Source organism: Phaenicophaeus curvirostris, chromosome 1 (genome assembly GCF_032191515.1).
Source record: "Phaenicophaeus curvirostris isolate KB17595 chromosome 1, BPBGC_Pcur_1.0, whole genome shotgun sequence".
NCBI classification, from domain to species: Eukaryota; Metazoa; Chordata; class Aves; order Cuculiformes; family Cuculidae; genus Phaenicophaeus; species Phaenicophaeus curvirostris.
The window spans coordinates 207,176,637-207,203,790 of NC_091392.1; the positions used below are offsets into that span (position 1 = coordinate 207,176,637).

At 41.5% G+C, this 27,154-nt stretch overlaps 1 protein-coding gene across 3 annotated transcripts in view; it reads right to left on the reverse strand.

The window, feature by feature from the left end:
• The window catches only part of MYO16 (myosin XVI), a 303,016-nt gene that overhangs the window by 72,575 nt on the left and 203,287 nt on the right, over positions 1 to 27,154 (reverse strand). For all 3 annotated transcript variants that reach the window (XM_069883455.1, XM_069883453.1, XM_069883454.1), the window contains exons 24-27: positions 21,043 to 21,118; positions 17,797 to 17,972; positions 12,637 to 12,717; positions 11,773 to 11,978 (exon numbers count right to left, since the gene is read on the reverse strand). In XM_069883455.1, coding sequence (XP_069739556.1) covers positions 11,773 to 11,978; positions 12,637 to 12,717; positions 17,797 to 17,972; positions 21,043 to 21,118 — 539 coding nt within the window. The remainder of the gene's footprint in view (positions 1 to 11,772; positions 11,979 to 12,636; positions 12,718 to 17,796; positions 17,973 to 21,042; positions 21,119 to 27,154) is intronic.

Genomic DNA, 27,154 nt, shown 5'->3' on the forward strand with positions numbered 1-27,154 from the left:
AGTTCAGGTCTTGGGATTATCAGATGCAGCTATGCAAATGAAAAATGAATTCACAACATTTGCTGAAGCATTAGACTAATTTGCATAGAGTCATAGAATAGTTTGGTTTGGAAGGGACCTTAAAAATCACAGTTTCAAACCCCTGTCATGGGCAGGGACATGTCCCACTAGATAAGGTAGCTTTCCCACTGAAAGGCAGCTATAAGTTCTCCTCAAAGTCTTCTCTTCCCCAAGCTGAACAACCCCAATTCTCTCAGACTGTCCTCATAAGGAAGGTGCTCCAGCCCACCCATCATCCTTGTAGCCCCCCTCTGGACCTGTTCCAACAACTCCATCTCCTTCTCATGCTGAGGATTCCAGAACTGGACACAATACTCCTGGAGAGGTCTCACCAGAGAAGAACAGAGGGTATAATCACCTCCCTTGACCTGCTGCCCACGCTTCTTTCGATGCAGCCCAGGACACGGTTGGCCTTCTGGGCTGCAAGCACACATTGATGGCTCATGTCGAGCTTCTCATCAATCAGCACCCCCAATTCCTTCTTGGCAGGGCTGCTCTTAATCATTTTGACCCCCACCCTGTATTGAAACCACAGATTGCCCCAACACATGCGTAGGACCTGACACTTGGCCTTGTTGAACCTCATGATTTTCACACAGGCCCACTTCTCCAGCTTGTCCAGGTCCCTCTGGGTAACATTCCATTCTTAATTAAAGCTGTCACTCCCATTCCATCTTTATATAATAACATAAATATATATTTATTTAAGAAATTGGCAAAAGAAATTATACATTAACTCAGAAATATGCCAGCAGCAAATAGGAAAACACACTTATTACATGGGCACTTGCCTCTAATGCTGTAAATGATAGAGGCCTTCTCCATAGCTAAGTTCCTCTTCATGCTTGAGTACTCCACAAACAGGTACACAGAGCAGTAAAATGCTTCAACGTATGAGGAATATACGGACTACAGAACAAATTTAACTGTCTTTAACAACCCACTAATTTCACAGAATCATAGAATCATAGAATAACCAGGTTGGAAGAGACCCACCGGATCATCGAGTCCAACCATTCCTATCAAACACTAAACCATGTCCCTCAGCACCTCGTCCACCCGTGCCTTAAACCCCTCCAGGGAAGGTGACTCAACCACCTCCCTGGGCAGCCTCTGCCAGTGCCCAATGACCCTTTCTGTGAAAAATTTTTTCCTAATGTCCAGACTAAATCTCCCCTGGTGGAGCTTGAGGCCATTCCCTCTTGTCCTGTCCCCTGTCACTTGGGAGAAGAGCCCAGCTCCCTCCTCTCCACAACCTCCTTTCAGGTAGTTGTAGAGAGCAATGAGGTCTCCCCTCAGCCTCCTCTTTTCCAGGCTAAACAACCCCAGCTCTCTCAGCCGCTCCTTGTATTTTATTCTGTAAAACACGGAAGTGATACAGTACTGGTCCAGAGGAGGCTACAAGGATGATCAGAGGGCTGGAGAAGCTCCCATAGGAGGACAGGCTGAGAGAGTTGGGATTGTTCAGCCTGGATAAGAGAAGGTTCCAAGGAGACCTTGAAGCAACATTCCTGTGCCTGAAGGGGCTCCATGAAAGCTGGGGAGGGACTGTTCACAAAGGCTTGGAGTGGTAGGACGAGGGGCAATGTCTATAAACTGGAGAGGGGCAGACTTAGACTAGACATATGAAGGAGTTTCTTCACGATGAGAGTTGTGAGGCACTGGACCAGGTTGCCCAGGGAAGTTGTGGCTGCCCCATCCCTGGAGGTGTTCAAGGCCAGGTTGGATGGGGCCTTGGGCAGCCTGATCTAGTGGGATTTCCCTGCCCAACACAGATTTTGAAACTATATGATCTCTAAGGTCCCTTCCAACCCAAACCATTCTATGATTCTATGATTTCAAAATGTTTTACATGCATCCTTGAATAAGATTTTGTGTTTGCTCTCAGATGTCACCAGTATTAACTGCCTACTATTATTCACTCTGAGTAGGAAATTTAACTTTAGGAAGCTTCATTCCAAGTTCTCGTGTTGGAGATTAAATGGTTGTAAAGAATATCAAGATGTGGATAAGGAGAAAAAGGGTGCCATGAACGTCTGAGCGGAGTGGAAAGAATTTAACAGCTGCAGAATTGCAGAAAAACAGCAGGAGGGTCACAGTCACTTTTGAGTGTGGGGCAGCTGGAGTGCATTTGTACAAGTCCTTTAAGCAGAGTAAAAAATCAGTCAGGAGTAATTAATTATATTTTCCTAGGCACTGAGAGCATGCAGTGATATTTAATTAATCAATGAATACAAAGGAATTATCTTAAAACCATACAGTAAAATTAATTTATCCATGTGACAATTTTTAACTTAATTACATAATTCAATGTTCCAGTATTTTGCCATTAGCGTAAACTCATGTGTTGCATACATACTTCTTTAAAATATTTATTTTACAGATAGGCTGTTCCTATTAATTTAAGAGATCTATTATTTGAACAGGCATTTCCTTAAATGATTTTCAATGCAAAAGGATTAGTGAAGATATTAGAGGTTGATAATATTTTCTTTTAGTAGGTTTATTTCTATGGAAGGCATGTAACTGAATTTCTCGCTACCATACATAAATCGACGCCTATTGTCTTTGTTATTATGTGATGTCAATTATGAAGTACTGAACTATTATTTTCTTTGAAACATCAAGGTTCTGAAAATATTTAGTGTTATTAGCTGCCCCCCATGGCAGGGGGGTTGGAACTAGGTGATCTTTAATGTCCCTTCCAACCCAAGCTATTCTATGATTCTATGATTCTATGATTCTTTGATTCTATGATTCTTTGATTCTATGATTCTATGGTTATGGGCATAGAACTTGGTCAGCTTCTGAGTTATGGGTCAAGAACGTTCAATATTCACATATGTACACAGATATAATCTTATCTGTTTTTATAAACCAGGCTTTTAAGTGAAATCCACTTCTGGATGTTCTTTAAAGTCCCCTCCAACCCAAACCATTCTATGATTCTATGATTTCTCCATGTTTAGAAGCAGCACAAGCTTTTAAATTCACAGATGTACAATATGCGTAGATATTATATGAACACCATAGAGTAACAGAGTTATTTAGTGGTTTAATAAATGTTTACTTAACCCTGAGGGATGAGAAATGTCAAATGCTAGTGGAAATGTCAGTCCAGAGGTACCCAGGATGGCATTTAACTCTGAAAATGACATAACCACTTTAAAATTTCATAGATGCTTCCTTAATTTCAAAGAAAGCAAATCACTGCAACTGCTAAAACAGTTCAGCCAGAATTATGTTTTTGTGTGTTGAATAGATTAATCATTGCCTATAGAAAATGAACCTAGCTAGGGAACGAAAAAAGGCTGGGAAGAAAAACAATACCTTGAGATTCTCTTTGAAACAGCCTTAAAGCCCGGACGTTCACTATTGCACAAAACAATAAACCCTCAGCTAAAAGCTCCACTAAGTTTTATGTATTTAATACTAAATATAATAAATAATGCTGGATGACTATTCAGATTGCACATCAAACATTTGGAAGTTACGAACTGCCAGACTTAAAATTGACCGTTTATTACTCGGTATCTGTCTATTTTATTATCTAATTACATCCCCTCACTCAAGGGACCCCTCTCCATGTCGATCCTGCAGAACTCTAAGTTCCTGACGGACATGAATAATTCAGCTGACTTCAGTGGAATGACACAAGAGTTGACACCCATTTATAAGCACTTTAGCAAACAAGGGTTGCATTATAAAACTCAGAAGATGCACACATGGCCTCAGGTTGCACCAGGGGAGGTTCGCATTGGACATGAGGAAAAATTTCTTCACTGAAAGGGTCCTCAGACATGGGCAGAGGCTGCCCAGGGAGGTGGTTGAGACCCCATCCCTGGAGGGGTTTAAAAGATGGGGAGAAGATATGGGATATGATTTAGTAGTGGGTGGGCACAGTTAGACTCTGTGATCTCAAAGGTCTTTTCAAAATAACCCAATTCTATGAGTCTATGATTATTTTTGCCTTCTAAATATAGAATCAAGCCAGATGTCTGACCTACTACTGAAAGCTCCAGTCAAAAAAGAAATGTTATTTTCTCTTATACTCATTTTTTGTGCACTGTCAGTGAGTCCTAGAAACACAAGCAGCTTTATCATTCTCACAGTCAACCTCTGTGACATGCAACTTAAGTGACAAGTGGTGTCTCATAGGGGTCTGTCCTGGGACCAATGCTTTTTAATCTTTTCATTGACGATATCGACAGTGAGATTGAGGGCAACCTCAGCAAGTTTGCAGATGACACCAAGCTGAGTGGTGGAGTTGTCACACCAGAAGGATTAGATGTCATCCAGAGGGACCTGGAGAAGCTGGAGAAGAGAGCCTGCGTGAAAATGATGAGGTTCAAAAAGGCCAAGTGCAAGGTCCTACATCTGGGTTGGGACAATCCACGATTTCAATACAGGCTGGGGGACAACATGATTGAGACCAGTCATAAGGAGAAGGACCTGGGTGTGCTGATTGATGAGAAGCTCTATATGAGATGGCAATGTGTGCTCACAGCCCAGAAATCCAACCGTGTCCTGAGCTGCATCAAAAGAAACGTGGCCAGAAAGTCAAGGGAGGTGATTCTGCCCCTCTATTCCACTCTAATGAGACAACACCTGGAGTCCTGTGTCCAGTTCTGGAATCCTCAACGTGAGAAGGACATTGGCACAGGTTGCCCAGAGAAGCTGTGGATGCCCCCCTCCTTGAAAGTGTCCAAGGCCAGGTTGGATGGGGCTTTGAACATCCTGATGTAGTGGGAGCTGTCTTGGCCCATGGCAGGGGGGGTGGAACTAGATGATCTTCAAGATCCCTTCCAACCCAAACCATTCTACGATTCTATAATTCTATGATTCTATAATTACCAAAACTGCCAAAAATGAAATAATTTTAAAAACAATGGTTTTAGCGTTTCTGGACAGCCTTCACAGTCATTATCCTGTTTGATAGGAATGGTTGGACTTCATGATCTGGTGGGTCTCTTCCAACCTGGTTATTCTATGATTCTATGATTAACATGTTTATGTTTTTTGATTTAAGATGCCATCAAAAATGATGACCTCAAAATACTTCATTTACTCACCTTTTCTTGCCTTTCAAAAGAAATCCAAGAAAAATCATTACCTTCAATCAGAAACCCCACTTCCAGCTCTAAAGCAACAAACCACACAACACAAGATTGTCGTTTTGTCTAAATTGATATCATGACATCTACTTTCATGGAATATTACTTTTTAACATCAGTCAGATTACATCTTGCTCTCCTTACAAGGATTTAAGTTATCATAGCAGATATCAATGCACTGCTCTATGAGAAGATTGGTTGTATTATTGTATAGCAGAGAATCAAACTAAAAGGGCCAGTGTGATGATTTATTACTTTGCAATCTACTCCGTGTATCATTCTCACTTATGCCTTATCTAACTTGCTCATGGGACTCTGAAACATTTTGCTGCACTGTTTTAATTCACAAATGGTATATTATAAACTATTTTAACCTCCCTGCTTTCAAGAGGTAAAAAAGAGAGGAAAGACTAGGGGGGTAGGGGGGTGGGGAAGGGAGCTCAAATCTGCAATGAGTCCCATATAAAATTTGCAAACATAAACACATCATAGAATCGTAGAATCATAGAACAGTTTGGGTTGGAAGGGACCTTGAAGATCATGTGGTTCCAACCCCCTGCTATGAGCAGGGACACCTCCCACTAGACCAGGCTGCCCAAGGCCCCATCCAGCCTGATGTTCAACACCTCCAGCGATGGGGCAGCCACAACTTCCCTGGGCAACCTGTGCCAGTGCCTCATGATTCGCATCGTGAAGAAATTCCTCTTTATGTCTAGTCTAAATCTGCCCCTCTCCAGTTTATACCCATGGCCCCTAGTCCTCTCACTATGTGAACAGTCCCCCCCGATCTTTCTGAGAGCCCCTACAGGTACTGGAAGGTCGCTCTAAGGTGTTCTTCTCTTCTCAACCCCAACTCTCTCAGCCTGTCCTCATATTGGAGGTGCTCCAGCCCTCTGACCATCTTTGTGACCCTCCTCTGGACCCATTCCAACAGTTCTATCTCCTTTTTATGCTGGAGATTCCAGAACTGAACACAGGACTCCAGGTGAGGTCTCATGAGACTGGAGTAGGTCTCACCCTGCTGACCACACTTCTTTTCATGCAGCCCAGGACATGGTTGGCCTTCTGGGCTGCGAGCAGACTTCGATGGCCCATGTCAATCTTCTCATTATGAGCACTCCAAGTTCTTCTCCACAGTCATAAATGTTACCTTGACTGAGAAAACTAAAATGCAGGCAGAGCAGAGCACCAGTATGGTTCAGCATCTTGTTGAACCACATTAAAGAAGAAAGAGAGAGAGGAAAAATCAATTTTAGTTTCTAATCCAATTTACAAAACACTAACAATACAGTAGTGTTGGTAAAGGAGGACGGTACCAAACCAAAATTGTTCAGAATGAGTGGAAGGGCATCTTTCTGCCTCATCTTTACTCGAACATGCCTTAACAGCTGTATTCTTCTGCTCCACTGAGCAAGAAATTTAAGCTCTCCTCATTACTCTAGATGGATCCTTGATCATTATTTTTAAAAATTTATATTTCAAATGGCTTTTACATGTCTTTCTTGAGCACCAAGTGAGGTCAATGACACAAAAGTCAGCCAAAATCCATTTTATTAATTAATGCAGGGAGATTAGGTTCTAGATATCAAGCTTGTACAACCATGCTATGCCTGTGCCCCTGAGAGTTTCTGAGTCCTATTGTTCTACACTGGTAATAGAGCCATTGCACCAAATGCCAAAAGCATAACACATTTCTACATCCCTAATAAAGTGCTTTTTGTACATCTTGGGTGGAATTATCCTCATTTTAATCCAGATATCAAAATGCTAAATCATTGACTCATAGCATAAAATCAAAGAATAGTTTGGGTTGGAAGGGACCTTAAAGGTCATCCAGTTCGAAACCCCCTGACATAGGCAGGGACACCTCCCACCAGACCAGGCTGCTCAAGGCCCCATCCAACCTGGCCTTCAGCACCTCCAGGGATGAGGCAGCCACAGCTTTCCTGGGCAACCTGTGCCAGTGCATCACCACTCTCATCGTGAAGGAATTCCTCCTCATGTCTAGTGTATATCTTAAAAGTCCCTCCCCAGCTTTCTTGGAGGCCAACTTCAGGTACTGGAGAGTCACTATAATGTCTCCTTGGAGCCTTCTCCTCTCCAGGCTGAACAAGCCCAACTCTCTCAGGTTGTTTTTGTATGGGAAGTGCTCTAGCCCTCCCATCATCCTTGTAGCCTCTTCTGGACCCGTTCCAAGAGCTCCATATCCTTCTTCTGTTGAGGATTCCAGAACTGGACACAATACTCCAGATGAGTTCTCATAAGGGAGGAATAGAGGGCAGAATCCCCTCCCTCACCCTGCTGGCCACACTTCTTTGATGCAGCCCAGGATACAGTTGGCCTTCTGGGCTGCAAGCACACATTGCTCATGTCGAGCTTCTCATCAATCAGCACCTCCAAGTCCTTCTAGGCAGGTCTGTTCTCAACTACATCGTCCCCCTCCTTTACTGAAACTGTGGATTCCCCCAACCCAGTTGTAGGACCTACACTTGGCTTTGTTGAACCTCATGAGGTTCACAGAGGCCCAATTCTCCAGCTTGTCCAGATCCCTCTGGTGTGGGAACTCCACCACTCAGCTCGGTGTCGTCAAATGATGGAAAGAAAAAAACATCTGCAGATAGTTGCTTCTCCCATGGTTTTGTTAGGGTTTACTTTCTTCCACAAACAATAATATCTGAGGATACTTTATCTATGTGTACAACTTGGAATGCAAAGTGGAAACTTCGAACTCTTTGACTCTTTGTCTGTGCTACTTACTTGACTCAAAAGTAGAGAATTTCAAAATCTAGTCCACTAAGAACAATTAAGAAGATATTAATGAAAAAATAGATGGATAAACTTTTCCTGGAGTCTAAAACACGTTATGCAAGGCTTTCTATTTTAAAGATACAGTAAAACGTTATTTCCATGTCTTTACTCAGAGAGTTAGAAATTGAGCCAGCACTGCAGGCAAAATCAGCAGAAACACTGCAGCTGGAGTTGGCAAATCCACTGAAATCACATATATCATATCATATTTATATCCGTGCTGCCTGTTTTACAGCATTTAATAGCATCTAACCTTATTAATTCCTGTTTTTATTATACCTTCATTGACAGTAACTGTCACAGCTTCCACTTAAGAACCAGAATTTCTACAAGATTTCTCTTCTGATTAAAGAACTTTGGTGACTGAGGGGTTCACCTCGCAGCTGACAACTTTTACTTTGATTATACAGGCACAGAATCAGTAAATCCAGAAAAGGCAGTAACAGAAATAATGATGATCAAGCTTGGTAGCCCAGGAAGAAATACTCTTGCAAAATATGACCTTTCCTTAGCTACTGTGCTTTTCTAGCCATTGTATGAGTTCAAATGTGACTCATAAATATATGCCAGAGACCAGTCATGTTAATCCCTAATTAGACACTAACAGAAATTTATTCAGAATTATCCTTAGCTACTGTCTGACAGAATATCCAGGTTTTTCCAATATTTTATCTCTTCACCACAAAGGTTCCTAACTGAAACATTCTACCTTTTTATCTCTTAGAATGGGTCCAGAGGAGGACCACAAATCTGATCTGAGGGCTGGAGCACCTCCCATACGAGAACAGGCTGAGAGAGTTGGGGTTGTTCAGTCTGGAGAAGAGAAGGCTCCAAGGAGACCTTATAGCAACCTTCCAATACCTGAAGGGGGCCTCCAAGAAAGCTGAGGAAGGACTTTTTGAAAGGGAATGGAATTGATATGATAAGGAGGAATGGTTTTAAACTGGAAGGGGGAAGATTTAGACTAGACATTAACAATAAATTCTTCACACTGAGGGTGGTGAGGCACTGGCACAGGTTGCCCAGGGAAGCTGTGGTTGCCCCATTTCTGGAGGTGTTGAAGGCCAGGTTGGATGGGGTCTTAGGCACCTGATCTAGTGGGAGGTGCCCCTGCCCATCTCATGGGGATGATCTTTAAGGTCCCTTCCAACCCAAACCATTCTATGATTCTATGATTCGACAGCAAAACTAAAAAAGGGAAATTTTTTCCCTAATTCTTTTTTTTAACATTACCTTTATGATAAATACAACCATAAAAGTAAATGCACGAAACCTGCAGGCAGGGTGGAGAAGGATTGCGATTCACTATCTTTTGGGAACGGCAGTTAGGATCCGGGCCACAAATTCTCTCAGATTTTGCACAGTGCTTTCATACCTACTTTTAATATCCTTTACTTCTCAGGCCAGGTAAGCCCAGGAGAACTGTATAGTACATTGAGCTCTAGAATAATGAGTTTTCCTTGCATCACTACTATAAAACGCTTTGCAGTTGAGCTGAGCCAAGCTGTGAACCACACAGCTGCATTCCCTGGAACGCAGCCCATCAAAAGGACTTCAAGACACAAACTGACTGTGAAAATCTTACAGTTATGGGTAAACCTCTCACAGGCACCCGTTTGGGGACACACTGTGCTGCTCTGAAGTCGTGTCCTTCTTGGACTGACAGTTCATAAGGTCACTCTTATCAATGACATCCAGACAGTTGATATCTAGTGTTGGGGCCACATGGTCTAATTGCTACTTAGTATGACTCAAATGGGGAGGAAACCCTCCTGCAAAAGAGAAAACCTACAAAAGAATCAAGAGTCCTTACTAGTATTTACTATTTACAAACAAGGGCACAGCAGAGAACAACAGAATAAAGCAAGCATAATTTGTATTTCTGTGTCTTACAAAACATTCAAAAAAAACCCCAAGGTGTAGACAAATCTCACGATGCTCGGGTGCATCCATCATGGAGTTAAGAGATGTATACTGTCTATTTCTCCTTTCTTCCTTTGTGTTTTTATTTTGACAGCTGTCAAGGTCTTTCTTCCCAGAATAATAGGGACTAATTCCTTGCCTCTTGGGGCACGCCATGGGAAGGCTAAACTTTTTCAGACCATCAAGTGTGCTTGGTAAGAGCATTCATTGGTTTACAGCCTTCTATAGCAAATAAAGAAGGATTCCTTCATCTTTCTGTTTGGTTCTTCAATGTTAATGTCCTCACTACCTCAGTTTCCAGGTTCCCCACACCTTCTTAGTTCCAGGGTAGCTCAGAATGGAGTCTGTTGACATACAGACCAGAATTACTGTGGCCTGTTGTGGTCACTGTAATAATTGACATATTTTACCTGTTTGTATGGTATTTGTATGGCTTGGGACAGAAGGATCCTAAATAAATATTAAGTTGATATCATTTTTAACTCTCTCTTGCAACTTGAATAATAATCAGTACCTCAAAGAGAGAGGTTTAGATTTTTGTACAGCATCATAGAATCATGGAATAATAGAATCATAGAATAGTTTGGCTTGAAAGGAACCTTAAAAATCATCTATTTCCAACCCCCCTGGCTGGTTTTCCCGTGTCCACTGATGTGGTTTCCCCATCATAGAAAGCCACTAGGTTGGCATCCTCACTGTTCTACAAGAAGCAGCTCTTGGACAGCCATCCCACTCAGTAACTCAGTGCCTGCACGCAGAGTCTGCTCAAACGAATCCCAGCGCAACCACTTCTGAATAAAAAATCAGTCTGCTTTTCCAGCTCTTCCATTATCCATGCGTTCTCCTGAACCAGCCTGCACTTCTGGATTCATGCTGGAGGATGAATATTGTCATAGGACAGACATGGCTTACTTTTGAAACACATGGGAATATAAACTCCTGTATTCCTACATTTTTTTAATATTTACAGACTTACCAGGGAGAATATGATCCTGTCTAGGTAGCGATTTAACATCCACAACTTTTTCCATAAAGACAACTGGTAGTTTAGATGTGTTTAAGGGGCTGATATTCCTATCCGGTCTTTCAGAGTTAAAATTAAAATGACTGCTTGATCTATCAGCCAAGGAGTAGAACATGCAGAGATGAGGAACATGTCTGAGTGTATGAGACTGCTCAATGAACACCTCCTGCTGCTCTTTCTTTGCTGAAGCATTTGAGAAAGCAAGTGAGCCAAAACTCCAAAATTGAATTGGGGATGGGGCAAAAGAGTTTGCCTTCTTTTCATATTAATTCTAGATTTCACACGTTTCTGACAATAATAATGAAAATTGAGTTGTCTTGTGAGCGTTAATAACTCATGACCATGCAGAACCAAATCACATCATATGAAATACAAATCCTGAACTCATGCCATCTACAACGATAACCTTGATGAATTAAACTCTTCCCTTTTCTGCTTTTTAGAGAGACAACATGAAATAAATTGTACAAATAGCATAACTTATAAAGATGTAACTATTGAACGAAGTTATATTTTTAAACTTTATAGATTTTGCTGATGATCTTTATAAATACAGAAACACAGAATCACAGAATCGCTTGGTTGGAAAAGACCTTTAAGATCATCAAGTCCAACCATAACTGTCTACTACCAAACCAGATCCCTGAGCAATTCAAGCTCACAAAGTTCACGATTCCTTCAATTAAAAAATAACAAGCCTACAGCATTGCTGGCAAACCTGATTTTTCTCTGAAGAAAGTCTGAAAAGCTCATCAGCAAAACAACACTTCAGGCACTACCAGAGCACGACACAGGGCTTTGTACTGTGAGAAAAAAGGTTTTATGAATCTTAAAAGAATTTACCTTGAGAGGAAGTCGGTGAAAGAGAGACGTACTGGATATCCATGTCGTATGATTTTGATCATGTCTAGGACACCAATATACTGCAGTTGAGCAGACACATAAAAATTGTCAAAAGTATCTGGCAACTTGGAGTTATTAGGCTTTATACAATGAACAGTATGCAGTGTGCAGTTCTGCAGCTTCCCAATAATATCTGTGAGTGATTTCTGTGGAGGAAAAAAAAAAAAAAATCATTTATCAATCATTATTGTGCAGCAAAGGCAAATGTTCAGCATCTATGTTCTTCCTAACTTTATAACATCATGTTCTCGAAAGGCTTGACCTGCTGTTGCGGTTTGAGTTAAATTAGAGTCAGTTTTCTGTCTCTAACTCAGTCTCTTCTAAGTAGCTTCACTTTCTGAAAATTAACTGTGTATTTCAGTGTTCTTCCTAGAAGTGATAACACAGCGCATTGGTAGGCAGAAAAGCCATTCCTTATAATTATTTCTATAGCAACAAAGGGCAACCTTGAGTTGATGGGGGCACAATCTCATTTATTTTTATATATTTTATTACTTCTAACTATTTTCATCATCATTATTATTATTTTATTAAACCTGTAGTTTTAGTTTCCAACCCGCAAGCCCTTTTCCTTTCCCCTTTCCCTGGTGGATGGAGGGGAAAGGATTTGAAAGTCCAACTACTCAGTTTCAGCAGCCAAAATTGCCTGGGCCAGAGCTAAACACTGACACCTGGCTACACGAGTAGCCTTGTCAAGCATATGATTTTTCTTTTTTCCATTGCAATCTGTAGGGACTAATCCTCCCTTTAAAACGCTTTTCAGGTGTTTTTCTCTCAATTTCTGCCCAGAAGATGTTCACTAACCCTGAGCTGTACTGCCACAGTGGTTGGGCCCCCTCGTTCCAATCTCTGAAGAAACGAGGACGTTCCTTTCTTTTTCAACAGCTGTGGGGAGAAAAGCACACACACGATAACTTCATCTCAAGATGGGTAGTAAACCTTCATTTTCATCGTCACACAATTTACTAGCAAAGACAAACAAATAGTAAAGTCATAAGCAACGATTTCAGTTGCAGCAAGAATTGGCCAAGTGGATAAATACCCTCAAGTACCTGCAGAGCCAGGACTGGCAAGAAAGTTTTGATTTCGAAAGCAGCTGCATACCATTAAAAAGATAAAACACCTCCTCCAACTAACAAGGCAAAGCAATATGATCTGGATCTCTACTGCAGAAGCAGGATATATGCAGTTAGGATTCCATACAGTCTGTCTATAATTAGCATCATTCTGTAACTCTCTGAAAAGGTTCCTTATGTCTTTAGCAGATGCTTAAGTGAGTAAAAGGGAGCACAGGTCATTAAGAAAAATCTTAAAGGCAAAATAATAAAATGAATATTTAAAACACCCTTCTCTTTTTCCTCCTGTAAAAGTGGATGTAGTTAACCTTTTAACCCAGCCTGGTCTAGTGGGAGGTGTCCCTGCCCATGGCAAGGGGGTTGGAACTGGATGATCTCTAAGGCCCCTTCCAACCCAAATCATTCAATATGTCTGCAAGTCTTTTATTTTTTAACCCATTTTTACTAATTATAGACACAAATAATCAATAACTTCATATCTAATTAGAACCAATGTTATCCTATACAACAGACTCAGGAGTGGAAAACAAATTATGATTTTACTTCCTATCTTTGAGACCGAAATAGAAATAATCATCTTAAAAGTGGTCCCAGAAATAGGGTTTTTTATTAAACTTCCTACAGGAAGGCTGGCAAAATTATTGCATTCCAGGATTTGGCCAAGCTCATAGACTCAAACCTCTGTATCAAAGACAGCTTTTTCACCTCTGACTTCTTTTCATTGCCTTTCTCCAGTCCACTTACCCCATAAAACTCCCTTTCTATCAAGTCAGCATGTTCTGCTATACTCCTGCCTTCTTCCAGTTGCATTAAAAAGGTGAACATTTTCCTCAGCTGGGCCCACTCAAGCCAAACACCATTAAAAATATTGCAGTGCAAGCAGTTCTCTACTAACTGCACTGAACTTTGCAGCTCTTTTTGGTTTCAAGTCTCACTTACTAGGATTCAGTAAGATTTTAACGGGAAATTCATCCCCAACCTCAGAATTGAAAAGTAATAGAGATCTGCTTTCTCCAGGTCTTCTAACCACTAGGATCACAGAATGGTTTGGGTTGGAAGGGACCTTAAAGATCATCCAGTTCCAACAATCCCCCCTTGAGCAGGGACACCTCCCACCAGACCAGGCTGCTTGAGACCCCATCCAACCTGCCCTTCAACACTTTGAGGGATGGGGCAGCCACAACTTCCCTGGGCAACCTGTGCCAGTGCCTCAACACCATTATTGTGAAGAATTTCTTCCTAATGTCCAATCTAAATCTTCCTCCTTCCGATTTAAAGCCATTTCACCATGTCTTTCACTCCATGCCCTTGTCAAAGTCCCTCCTCAGCTTTCTTGGAGGCCCCTTCAGGTACTGGAAGCTGGTCTGTCTCCCTGCAGCCTTCTCTTCTTCAGGTTGAGCAACCTCAACTCTCTCAGCCTGTCCTCATAACGGAGGTGCTTCAGCTATGGAACAAGACTGCATCACCAAAGCTGTAGACCTCTATTACACAGAATCACAAAATAGTTTGGGTTTGAAGGGACCTTAAACCTCATCGTGTTCCCACCCTGCCATGGGCAGAGACACTTCCCATTAGATCAGGCTGCCCAAGGCTCCATCCAACCTGGCCTTCAAAACCTCCAGGGCTGGAGCATCCACAATCTCCCTGGGCAACCTGGGCCAGGGCCTCACCACTCTTATTGTGAAGATATTCCTCATGTCTAGTCTAAATCTGCCCCCTCCAGTTTACACCCATTGCCCCCAGCACACAGCTTTAGGTTGGAAATTCTTGTATCTCTAATACACAGAAAAGAAAAATATATATCTAACTTTGCAATCCTCTGTCAAGGAACTAAAACCTCCTCCTAAAAAACACCTCTCTACCAGCAGAATATTTTAAAACTTTAACCAGAAGACATATCAAAACTTTGCAACAGATTAGTTCTTCAACCCACAGACAATCACAGAATCACGGAATCAGAGGTTGGAAAAGACCTCCAGGATCATTGAGTCCAATCATTCCTATCAACCACTAAACCATGTCCCTCAGCACTTCATCCACTCATCTTTTAAATACCTTCAAGGATGGTGACTCAACCACCTCCATGGGCATATTCTGCCAGTGCCCAATGACCCTTTCCATGAAATTTATTTTTCCGATGTCCAGCCTGAACCTCCCCTGGTGGAGCTTGAGGCCATTCCCTCTCATCCTGTCCCCTGTCCCCTGGGAGAAGAGCCCAGCTTTCTCCTCTCCACAACCTCCTTTCAAGTAGTTGTAGAGAGCAATGAGGTCTCCCCTCAGCCTCTTCTTCTCTAGGCTAAACAACCCCAGCTCCCTCAGCCACTCCTCATAAGACTCCAACCCCTTCACCAGCCTCTTTGCTCTTCTCTGGACACGCTCCAGAGCCTCAACAGGGGACATTGTTTTCCTATGTCACAGAGATTTCAGTTGGCATCCCCAAAACCTATGGCTCCTTATGCACCCCAAAATTCTGGCCAGCTATTAGATTTTTTCTTTTCTACCTTAGGATGGATGCACTGTTCTCTTGGACCCTTCTACAAATAGAGTGATGAGTTTAACGAAGTAAACCATCCTTACCTGCGACAGCATGCTCAATATCAAGGAAGGAATCATTTATGGAAAGGTAAACAGGTAGATAAAGAGCCATAAACAGAGAAATCTATATAAACTAGCAAATAGCTGGGACTGCAGATGACAACCTGGAAGAGGAGGATAATCACAACAATCTGCTATCTGACCTCTGAAAGTGTCTACTTATCTTCCATGGACATGATGGAATCTAGATGACTACCCATACACAGCAACATGAATACCTTCCATTTTATGCATCTCACTGCCTACAGTACGATGTGTGTCATAACTCACATTTCAAATATAAAAGGAACACCAGTTTCTGCTTGATAATTCTCATCTTAATGTCCACCTCCCCCCTCCCCCTCCACCCACTTTTCTCCCCCTTTATGTTTCTCATTATCACTCTTATTAGCAGGACAAGCCTCAGTAAAATGCAGTAGTTCTTATTTTCCAGCAATCATTTTACTTCTAAGCTGGTAAGAAAATGACCCTTACATTTAACTTCGAATTCCAATAACAACACAACCAAAATCAAAATTATTGCAGCCCATCACAGCTGATTTTCACCAGGCGATATAGGAAAAGGGAAGAAAGTATTTGGGACAGCACAGTTCTACATGTGGGTTTTATCCACGAAAGTACTAAAGCACTTACCTACTTCCTGTTGCTGCATTAAGTGCTTATTCCATAATAACAAGTGTTTCTTTTTTTTGTCACTGGAACAGCTTAGATACCTAAAGTTTTGCAGGGCAGCACAGTCCCCTGGCTCAAATTAAGCCAACTTAGTATCTATATACTAAGCGGCGCTCTGTCTCACCTGCGTAGCTCTTCTCAAAGCCTACCTTTGAGGAGCCAAGCCATCCTTGTCTCTGTGGGCAGATGAAGGATGAAGTTCTTCCCACCTTCCATCTAATACCTAAAAGTTTAGAGCATTCTCACTGAATCCGGAATTTCTGACTTAATTTATCACGCTTTCGAAAGGAATCTGAATACGTCTTGTATCTCTCGAAGAGAGTAACTCCAGGTTAAAAGCTATTCTGGACTGATCAAAACCCTTATAGTTTCAGAGGTCCCAGCTGTGTGGTGTTTCCCTCTGGCTTGATTAGGCTCCTAACATAGACGTGCTTGTCATATTTCCTTCCATGTATGGGACTAGGATCTTTTTCACAGCCTTAGGAAGCTTCCTCTAGGAAGATGTTACTATAGTGGAAAGGCACCTACAGGCACCTTGTGATGCCTCAGCTGTTTGCTAAATATAGCCTTAAACCAACACCATTCACTTCAACTTCAGTTTTTCCACTGAGATTACTGACAAGAACAGTAGACAGGAATTATGCTGCTATCAGCGGAGGGGCTACGAGGAAAGTCTCACTGCTATTCTGTGGATACACTTGCATAAAGCCTTCCACAATGACACATGAGAGCAGTCTCCTTAATCCCATGACAGAATCAATTTTATGCAGCTGTAAGCTAAAAATAGAGCTGTAAGACTCAAGAAGCCTAGCGAGGCAGCTGATGCATTGTAACTACTGCTTGCTTCTTTTCTAGAAGGAGGAATTCCAAAGCTCTGTCAAGAATGGACTCAATAAATCATGTTATTCCCTCTCAAAAGAGAGATGTTCCATGTGACGTGAACAATTAATTTTCTGACAGCTTCCCAAGTTCCACCCTCCTGCTTTTGTTTAGTTTAGCTTTTTTTTTCATTGCAGAAAAAGAGATGAGTTCAGAAACGAGGAGAGTTTGATGCGACTTCAAATTGACTGAGAAAATTTAAATGCATTTAAAATAACAGTATTTGCCAAAGTGTACAGCATAACTCTTCATACAAAACCACACAGACCATCTTTTGCAAGTGAGAAATTTTCTCAGGGCAATAAGAAATGAATAATAAAGTCACTGAGGTCTTATTTTTACACTTCCTATGTCTTGATTTATTTAACTGTTCATCATAAAGTCAGCCAAGGAGACAAAACAAAGTGTTTCTATAGAGTCAAAAATCAGTAAAATTACATCTACTGCTAAGCCCTGGAACCACAAAATCATAGAATGATTCAGGCTTGAAGACACCTCATCTTGCCCAAGCTTCTGCTGAGAAAGTCCAAAATAAGGGTTCTTGAACCAACGTTATTAGTGTTAGTAAATTAAAATCTGCTAGTTCTCACTCTTGCTTTAGTGTTGATATTAAGTATTAGATTGTTTTAACAGTTTAATGACTACAGAGGATGAAGCAGAGAACAAGGAGCTTTCAGAAATGACAAAGTGACTGAGAAAAATCTCCAAGGAGCAAAAAGCAGAAACAGTCCTAAATTCTTACCTTGCTGAGCTCAACATATTTCTTTGTTTCTCCACTTCCACAGGCTACAGATGGTTTTTTACTCAACAAAGCTGCTTTACACCCTTTCATTTTAAGGGAATGATACGGAGGAACAAGCGATCCCGTTTGTGTCAGCTTCGATTGGAACAACTGATTGATGACTACATTTTCACTGGCTGGGAAAAAATGAAGAAATTCATGCACAAAGATAAAAAACAGGTTAGAAAACTATATATATTGTATTTGGCAATAAAAAGGCATACAGTGGGAGCGTTAAGTCACCTTAAAACAAGTGGACAAATAAATAAATTATTGCTTTATGTTAGTTATTCAAGAGCTTTCAATATCTTAGATGTTAGTCTTCAGTAACACTATTTTTAAACATATTCAGGTCGTGTGCTGAACAAAACAGAGCAAGAACCAAAAATTTGCATACTATGGTATGTCTAAACTTAATTACTTATTTGATAATCCTCTCTGAATTTTGTTCCATTCTAGACTCCCAATTCATCCACCTATTAAAGCAATATAAGAAGTGCATCCTTCACAACATTTACCTACCACAGTATTTACAAATGATCAAGGTAGCTGACAGAAATAAATTATAGACGCTCACAGTGTCGACTTAAAAAGAATTCTATAAAACACAGTATGGGAAGGGATGAAAACCAGAAAAAGGCAAGGTGAATGTTGGAACTGTAGCAAGATTTGTCCATGTTTCTTTACATCGAGGCCACACATGAAAACATTTACCAAAATAAGATAATGCCATTTATTTGTTTGATGCAGTGGTTTTAATGCAAACAAAATAAATACACTTCCTAGATGTGTTTTTAGAAAGTAAAAGTCTAAATTTTAAGACACCCATCATGAGTATAAAATAAACAAATCCCAGAAAGATGAATGGGATAAGCACAATAAATAACGTCATTAAGTTTACCACAGCAGGTTGTCTTACTCAGTTTGCTCTTTATCAGCTGTCTACAAGTGTATTATGAGGGGCTTAAATCCAATGGATTTGTTTCACTTTTTCTGTGGAGATTACTATTCCTTGCTTAACAGGAATAATAAAACTATGAGGAGGATCATAAAGCAGATACTAGAAAGAATTTCAGCACAATCAGCACACATAGTAAGCCTCCGTATTTTTAAAATATGGGTAGATGTACTGAGTAGCGTTAGGAAAGACATTAAAACAACGTCCTTCAAATTAAACCAGATAAAACCTATGTCAATGGTCTCTCCTGATTTCTTTGCTGGACAGGTATGGTTGGACTTGATCTCAAAGGTCTTTTCCAACTAAAAAATTCTATGATTCTATATGGGGTGCTCAGGGTTATGGTTTAGTAGTGGACAAGTATGGTTGGACTGGATGATCTCAAATGTCTTTTCCAACCAAGGGATTCTATGACTCTATAATTCACAATCTTACCAATATATACAAATTACTTTAGTGTTGTTTGCATATTTGAAAGTTTTGATTAAGGAAACTAAATTCAATGAAAATCAAAGGAAGCATGCACTTAAGGTGACCATCTCCATAACTTCCTAAACTGACCCCAAAAGAAATAGATCACTGACAATCAATAGGCTTTAAGCCTAAGTAATTTCAGAAAGAAAGAACATAGCCCTTCAATGACATAAGTGCTTGTAAATCTTCTGCCTTCAGATATTTTTTCGTTGATTATAATCATTACTATTATGACTTATTAATTATATATACACTCACTCGCAGTATATCCAATATTTCATATCCAATCCTCTCCTTTTGCCTATTAACTGTTGTAGAGTGGATTAAACAAAATAGCAATGAAAGTGCAAAATAAGACCATATACGAAAATGGAAGAAGCCTTTCTCTTGTAGAACATACTAGAAGTTGCCATGCCTTCTTACACTCTTTGGCACATCAACATGTAAATTCCAAGTAGTGAGAATTGGAATGTCTCTAAAACCACGTACTTGACATTGCTGAGGCTGCTCCTCAAATACTGTCTTTGGTTTTGGGCCCCTCAAAACAAGAAGGAAATTAAGATGCTGAAGCGTGTCCAGAGAAGCACAATGAAGCTGGTGAAGGGGCTGGAGAACAAGTCTTATGAGAGGCAGCTGAGGGAACTGGGGTAGTTTAGCCTGGAGAAAAGAGGCTGAAGGGAGACCTGATTGCTCTCTACAACTACTGGAAAGGAGGTTGTAGCAAGGTCAGTGTTGACTTCTTCTCCCTGGTAGCTAGTGACAGGACAAGGGAAAATGGCCTCAAGTTGCACCCATGGAGATTTTGGTTGGATATTAAGAGGAATTTCTTTACTGAAAGGGTTGTCAAGCATTGGAAGAGGCTGCCCAGGGAGGTGGTTGAGTCATCATCCCTGGGGATGTTTAAAAGACAAGCAGATGCCGTACTTGGGGACATGGTGTGGTGGCAGACTGAGCAGGGTTGGATCGATGGTTGGACTCAATGATCTCAAAGGTCTTTTTGCAACCAAAACCATTCTATGATTCTATTCCGTTTCTCTATTCATCCTCAATGTACACTGTTTGCCTTTAGCTAATTTCACTGTAACATTGCTAAAAACCAACACATTGTAACAGTGAAGCCGATTGAGAAGACAAGTATGAACTCCAAAAGACCTCTGTTTCTATAAAAAGAAATATAAATACATAATACATTAGGTGAAAGACTGCAATGGTTGGAGAAAAGACATAAAATCTCAGGATACGCTGAAATTTCCTCAATGAACATGTTTTGTTTTTCCTCACAGAAAGGGTAAACAATAGAAGTTTTTAATGATGTAATTATGAATCATTAACTAATAAGCTGGGTTGTCATATTATTAAGCATAATTATACCATATGCACATGGAAAAGTATTTAATTTTGTATTTCAATGGACATTTGTATCTATTCACTAAAATACATAACAACACCCACAAAGTTCCTGCTTTTGGAAAGGTGCTCAAGTGCTGAAGTGCTTCCCATGGCAGCATCTCTGGGTTTGGGAGCCTTATCTCCTCTCTCTATCTTCTGCAGTTTATTTTTGGTTTAATTCATACTCGGTGACTTCTTTAAGTCATACTTGTCTACTACACTATATCTCCTTTTTCTCTACATCACATCACGTGCTTTCTGTTCATGAAGTCAAAAAGCTTTACTGGAAATGTAAATATAAATAAAATATATAAAACTACGATGAAAATTAAAGTCAAGTCATAATATCTTGAATTCTAATAACAACCACAAAACCATTTACTTACTTTTCATTAGAAATACGAGATTTTGTGAAAGGGAATCTTTATTTTTTTCTATCGCTCCAGCAATTTCATAAGTAACCTATAAAAAAATATTGTGACATCATTAGTAACGACCAATGCATCTTTCAAAAATCTTACAGCATTAAAATTTTTTTCCACTGAATAGCTGAAGTCTGGCACCAGCTAATGTCTTTTGTTCCTTTCGTAGCCCCAACAATACTAACCAGAGGAACTGGTTGTTAGATATTTGATATCTCCGCAAGTCTTACAGAGAAATGCCATCAGACTGGTTCTAAAATGTTTCCACAATGCATGACTTTCATGGTCAAACGTGTGGGGTAGAGCAGAAGGTAGCAACTTGAGCAGCACTTTCCCTGTAGGATGAGCTCCTCCCAGATCACAGACCTCCTTGTCAAAGGGAACCTGTCCACCCTGACCATAACAAGACACTCACAGAGAAATTTGAGTCCCAGCTCACACTCAAGACATGTTCCAGCCATTTACTTGTCCTTTGGAGGCAAGTTCAGTCTATAGGTTAGGTACAAATCCCATTTACCTTTCTAACAACTACACATATGAGGGTTTTGGATCCTCTTTGCTGATTGACATCATAAATTCAGGAACAGACAGTTGGATTGTCCCTCTGTCTGTCATCTGACTGCAAATAAACTCTAACACATGTGGTAGGAACTCTGAGAAGTAAGTAAAATACAAGGATCTAGCCAGAGCTCCTGAAGGTACATCAAAAATGAAGAAATATGCCTAAGTGGTTGCTCTAACATTGACCCCATCCCAGGAGACACTCTATACAGCTCGTTAAATTACAGGCTTTAGATCTAAACAACTCTGGCTTGCACAGTAGGAGAACCCAAAGGGAATTTTTAATTTAAAAAGGAAGAAATTTATAGTGGTACTACTAGGATTAGGGCGACACTTTATGCGAACTTCTTAGAACACAGTGTGTTTTCATTTACCTTGGGACCATGTCTCTATCTAAAGCCTTTTTAAAGTATTTTATTGAAGCTGTATCCTGAGTCCCTTAGATATTTTAGGAAATTTTACCCTTGTATATTTAATAAAGCTATAAATATGTAATTAAGATTAGTAATACTGATCAATGTATTAATTTTGTTTTCCATTGGGTCATTTGACACTTAGGTAATGTTATCTTACTCACAAAAGAAATTACATGACTTGGATTTGTATAATCTGTTACAGTTAGTAATTGTCAAATGATGTAATTAGTATGGCATCTGACATAGAAAAGGTATAACAATAGAATTATGTTCTCTTCCATGATAGATGCAACGTTATGTAATTTTCTAATTGCATCTCCTAAGACCATACAACATAGTTAGCAAACTATTAGAATAATTTAGGTATACTATTAAATGCTTTTAGTGTTCTTAAAGTAAATGTTCTGCCATACTGGTCCATAAAAGATAATTAACAGAACTAATTCAACAAATCCATAATGCCAGTTCCTAATTGAGTGTCTTAGGCTTTGACTAAATTAGAAGAGAGTTAGCATCGGTGGGAAGAGTAGGAAAGTATAGCAGAGGGAGATACTATATTATGATTAACAGCCTAGTTTGAAAGAGGGAGAAGGTTCATTACTGGTGCTGGTACAATAGATCACCAACTTCTAGAACTATACTCATAAAACACCTCTCGTATCACATAAAATACATAAAACAGGATTCCCCTTTATGAAGAAACTGCTAACTGTCTAACAGGTTGTTCATAGACCTGGTGAATTAATTCACTGCCTAAAGATACGAAAACCAACTCCACAAAATCTCCTCTAGGGTTCTGTATTCATTGCCAGTCCCCCAAGAGCTTTAGATACTACCTGAACTACTTGATATTTATTAAAAAAGAAAATAGTGTGCAGTTTCACGCTGCATTTTATTTCATTAAAACAGGAAAGGGACTGAATTTGCTTTCCATCTTGCTTTAAGTTCATAAAGGAAAAGAATTTAACCTAAGCACAGTGGTAGTTCAGCAGGCAAAAATGACAGACTGAGAGAGTTGGGGTTGTTCAGCCTGAGGAACAGAAGGCTCCGAGGAGACCTCAGAGTGACCTTCCAGTACCTGAAGGGGCTCCAAGAAAGCTGAGGAAGGGACTTTTTAGAAGGGTATGGAGTGATAGCACAATGGGGAATGGCTTTAAGTTCAATGTCTTTATCAATGACCGGCATGAAGGCATTGAGTGCACCCTTACAAAGTTTGTGGGTGTAAATGTCAATCTGCTGGAGGGTCGGGAGGCTCCAAAGGGATTTGAACAGGCTGGACCACTGGGCAGAGTCCAATGGCATGAGGTTTAACAAGGCCAAGTGCCGGGTCCTGCACTTGGGGCACAAGAACCCTGAGCAGCTACAGACTAGGAGAAGTCTGGCTGGAAAGCTGCCCGGAGGAGAAGGACCTGGGGGTGTTGGTTGAACATGAGCCAGCAGGGACCCAGGTGGCCAAGAAGGCCAATGGCATCTTGGCTTGGATCAGAAACGGTGTGACCAGCAGGTCCAGGGAGGTTATCCTCCCTCTGTACTCGGCACTGGTGAGACCGCTCCTCCAATCCTGTGTTCAGTTCTGGGCCCCTCACCACAAGAAGGATGTTGAGGCTCTGGAGCGAGTCCAGAGAAGAGCAACAAAGCTGGTGAAGGGGCTGGAGAACAGGCCTGATGAGGAACGGCTGAGAGAGCTGGGGTTGTTTAGCCTGGAGAAGAGGAGGCTGAGGGGAGACCTCATTGCTCTCTCCAACTCCCTGAGAGGAGGTTGTAGAGAGGAGGGTGCTGGGCTCTTCTCCCAAGGGACAGGGGACAGGACGAGAGGGAATGGCCTTCAAGCTCCACCAGGGGAGGTTCAGGCTGGACATAAGAAAAAACTTTTTCACAGAAAGGGTCATTGGGCACTGGAACAGGCTGCCCAGGTAGGGGGTTGAGTCCCCTTCCCTGGAGGTGTTTAAGGCACGGGTGGACGAGGTGCTGAGGGACATGGGTTAGTGTTTGATAGGAATGGTTGGACTCGATGATCCCCTGGGTCTTTTCCAATCTAGTGATTCTGTGATTCTGTGTAAATTGTAAAGAGGAAGATTTAGATCAGACATTAGGAAGAAATCCTTCATGATGAGAGTGGTGAGGCACTGGCACAGGTTGCCCAAGGAAGTTGTGGCTGTTCTATGACTCTGTGAACAGCGTACATGGTTAATCACAGATTTCAGATGACACCAAGCTGAGTGGTGCAGTTGCCACACCAGAAGGACGGGATGTCATCCAGAGGGACCTGGACAAGCTGGAGAAGGGGGCTTGGGTGAACCTGATGCAGTTCAACAAGGCCAAGTGCAAGGTCCTACGCCTGGGTTGGGGTAGTCGTTCCAAAATAGGACGGGGGATGATGTGATTGAGAGCAGCCCTGAGGAGAAGGACCTGGGGGTGCTGATAGATGAGAATCTTGACATGAGCCAGCAACGTGCACTCGCAGCCCAGAAAGCCAACCATATCCTGGGCTGCATCAAAAGAAGTGTGGCCAGCAGGGTGAGGGAGGTGATACTGGCCCTCTACTCCTCACCTGCAGTACTGTGTCTATTTCTGGAATCCTCAACATAAGAAGGATCTGGAGCTGTTAGGAACAGGTCCAGATGAGGACAATAAGGATGATGGGAGGGCTGGAGCACCTCCCATACAAGGACAACCTGAGAGAGTTGGGGTTGTTCAGCCTGGTGAAGAGAAGGCTCCAAGGAGAACTTATAGCAACCTTCCAGTACCTGAAGGGGGCTCCAAGAAAGCTGCGAAGGGACCATTTACAAAGGCTTGTAGTGATAGGACTAGGGGCAATGGGTATAAACTGGATAGAGGCAGATTTAGACTAGACATTAGGAGGAATTTCTTCGCAATGAGAGTGGTGAGGCTTGAGAACAGGTTGCCCAGGGAAGTTGTGGCTGCCCCATCCCTGGAGATGTTCAAGGCCAGGTTGGATGGGGCCTTGGGCAGCCTGATCTAGTGGGACCTGTCCTTGCCCATTGCAGCGGGGGTTGGAACTGGATGATGTTTAATGTCCCTTCGAACCCAAACTATTCTATTGTTCTATGATTTTATGATTCTTAATAGTGTATACTGAAACCAGCAAATGTTTAGAAACAAAGTAGAAGAGGTGAGGGTAGGTGTCCTTTTGTTTTCTCCTGTAAGAAAAGTCCAAAATCCTGTCTACTTAAAGAAAGAAAGAAAGAGAAAGGAAGAAATAAACCCGACTACAGAGAATCTTTGTCAAGAAACCTTTATAGGCTCTGGTATAGCTTAGACTAGACTGATTTGATTGTTATGTCTGGGGATTCAGCCTGGGGAAAAATAGAGAAAATGAAAGCATCCTTATTGATTAATCCATCTCCTTTTGTCTTTTGATTTAGAGGCTCAGTTTCAGAGTCTGCCTGGGATATATAAGGCATTTCAGAGAAGACTGCCTTGGTGAAGGTGAACTGACAGCTGAGAGCTACTTTTGAAATACACGTAGCTGAGAAATGGAACAGACATTGTCTTGCACTTAGAGGACATTATGTGCACTTGTCTATAGAGCAAAGAAGTTGGTCTTTAGGTCTGATCAGTTAATTACAGCACTATGAGTCAAAAGAGTGGCAAGGCCAACAGTGACAAGGGGCTGCTCTGATTTCCAAATTCAAGTATAAATTTAAACACCAGAAAGCTTAGGTTTTGATAACATAGAATAGAAAAATAGAATAGCTTGGGTTGGAAGGGACCTTAAAAGATCATCCAGGTCCAATCCCCTGCCATGGGCAGGGATTTCTCCCACTAGATTAGGCTGCCCAAGGCCCCATCCAACCTGGTTTTCAGCACGTCCACGGATGGGGCAGCCACAACTTCCCTGGGCAACGTGTTCCTGTGCCTCAACACTCCGATCGTGAAGAAATTCTTCCTTTTGCCTAGTCTAACATTTATGTTAGGCATCTGGGGTTGTTTAGCCTGGAGAAAAGGAGGCTGAGGGGAGACCTCATTGCTCTCTACAACTACCTGAAAGGAGGTTGTGGAGAGGAGGGAGCTGGGCTCTTCTCCCAAGGGACAGGGGACAGGACAAGAGGGAATGGCCTCAAGCTCCACCAGGGGAGGTTTAAGCTGGACATTAGGAAAAAATTCTTTACAGAAAGGGTCATCGGGCACTGGAACAGGCTGCCCAGAGAGGTGGTTGAGTCACCTTCCATGGAGGTGTTTAAGGCACGGGTGGACGAGGTGCTAAGGGGCATGGTTTAGTGTTTGATAGGAATGGTTGGACTCGATGATCCGGTGGGTCTCTTCCAACCTGGTTATTCTATGATTCTATGATTCTACGATTCTATGAATGCAGAAGCAATGGTTATAAACTTGAGAGGGGCAGATTTAGACTAGACCAGGTCAGGTTTTATGATGCCTTGGGCAGCCTAGTCTAATGGGACATATCCCTGCCCATCATAGGGGGCTTGGAATTGGTTGATCTTTAAGCTCCTTTCCAACCCAAACAATGCTATGATTCTATGATTCCATGATTCTATAAGCAGATTTTTTCTGCAAGAGATTGGGCTGCCAGTGTTCAGGGAAATGTGCTAAAAAATCTTCAGATAAAGCCTTCCACTATAATTTTTTTTTTAAGTCTTACAAAACCTAAATAATTCTTTTCTACCTTCTGCCTGAACAGCAGAGATAAGCTTTTTGTCTTACAGCACTCAGATACCAAGACATTAAATAGCTCTTAGAAGAGATTCGTAATGTGTCGTGGCATTGTAAGATTGTGTTCAGCCACAAAATTAAAACTGGGAGATAATGTAAAATACTTGATATGATCAAGCACTAAAGTTCATGGCGGAATATGCTGAACATGTGTTCATATACTTAACAACTGTATCACAGAATCACAGAATAACCAGGTTGGAAGAGACCCACCGGATCACCGAGTCCAACCGTTCCTACCAAACACTAAACCATATCCCTCAGCACCTCGTCCACCCGTGCCTTAAACACCTCCAGGGAAGGTGACTCAACCACCTCCCTGGGCAGCCTGGTCCAGTGCCCAATGACCCTTTCTGTAAAGAATTTTTTCCTAACGTCTAGCCTAAACCTCCCCTGGCGGAGCT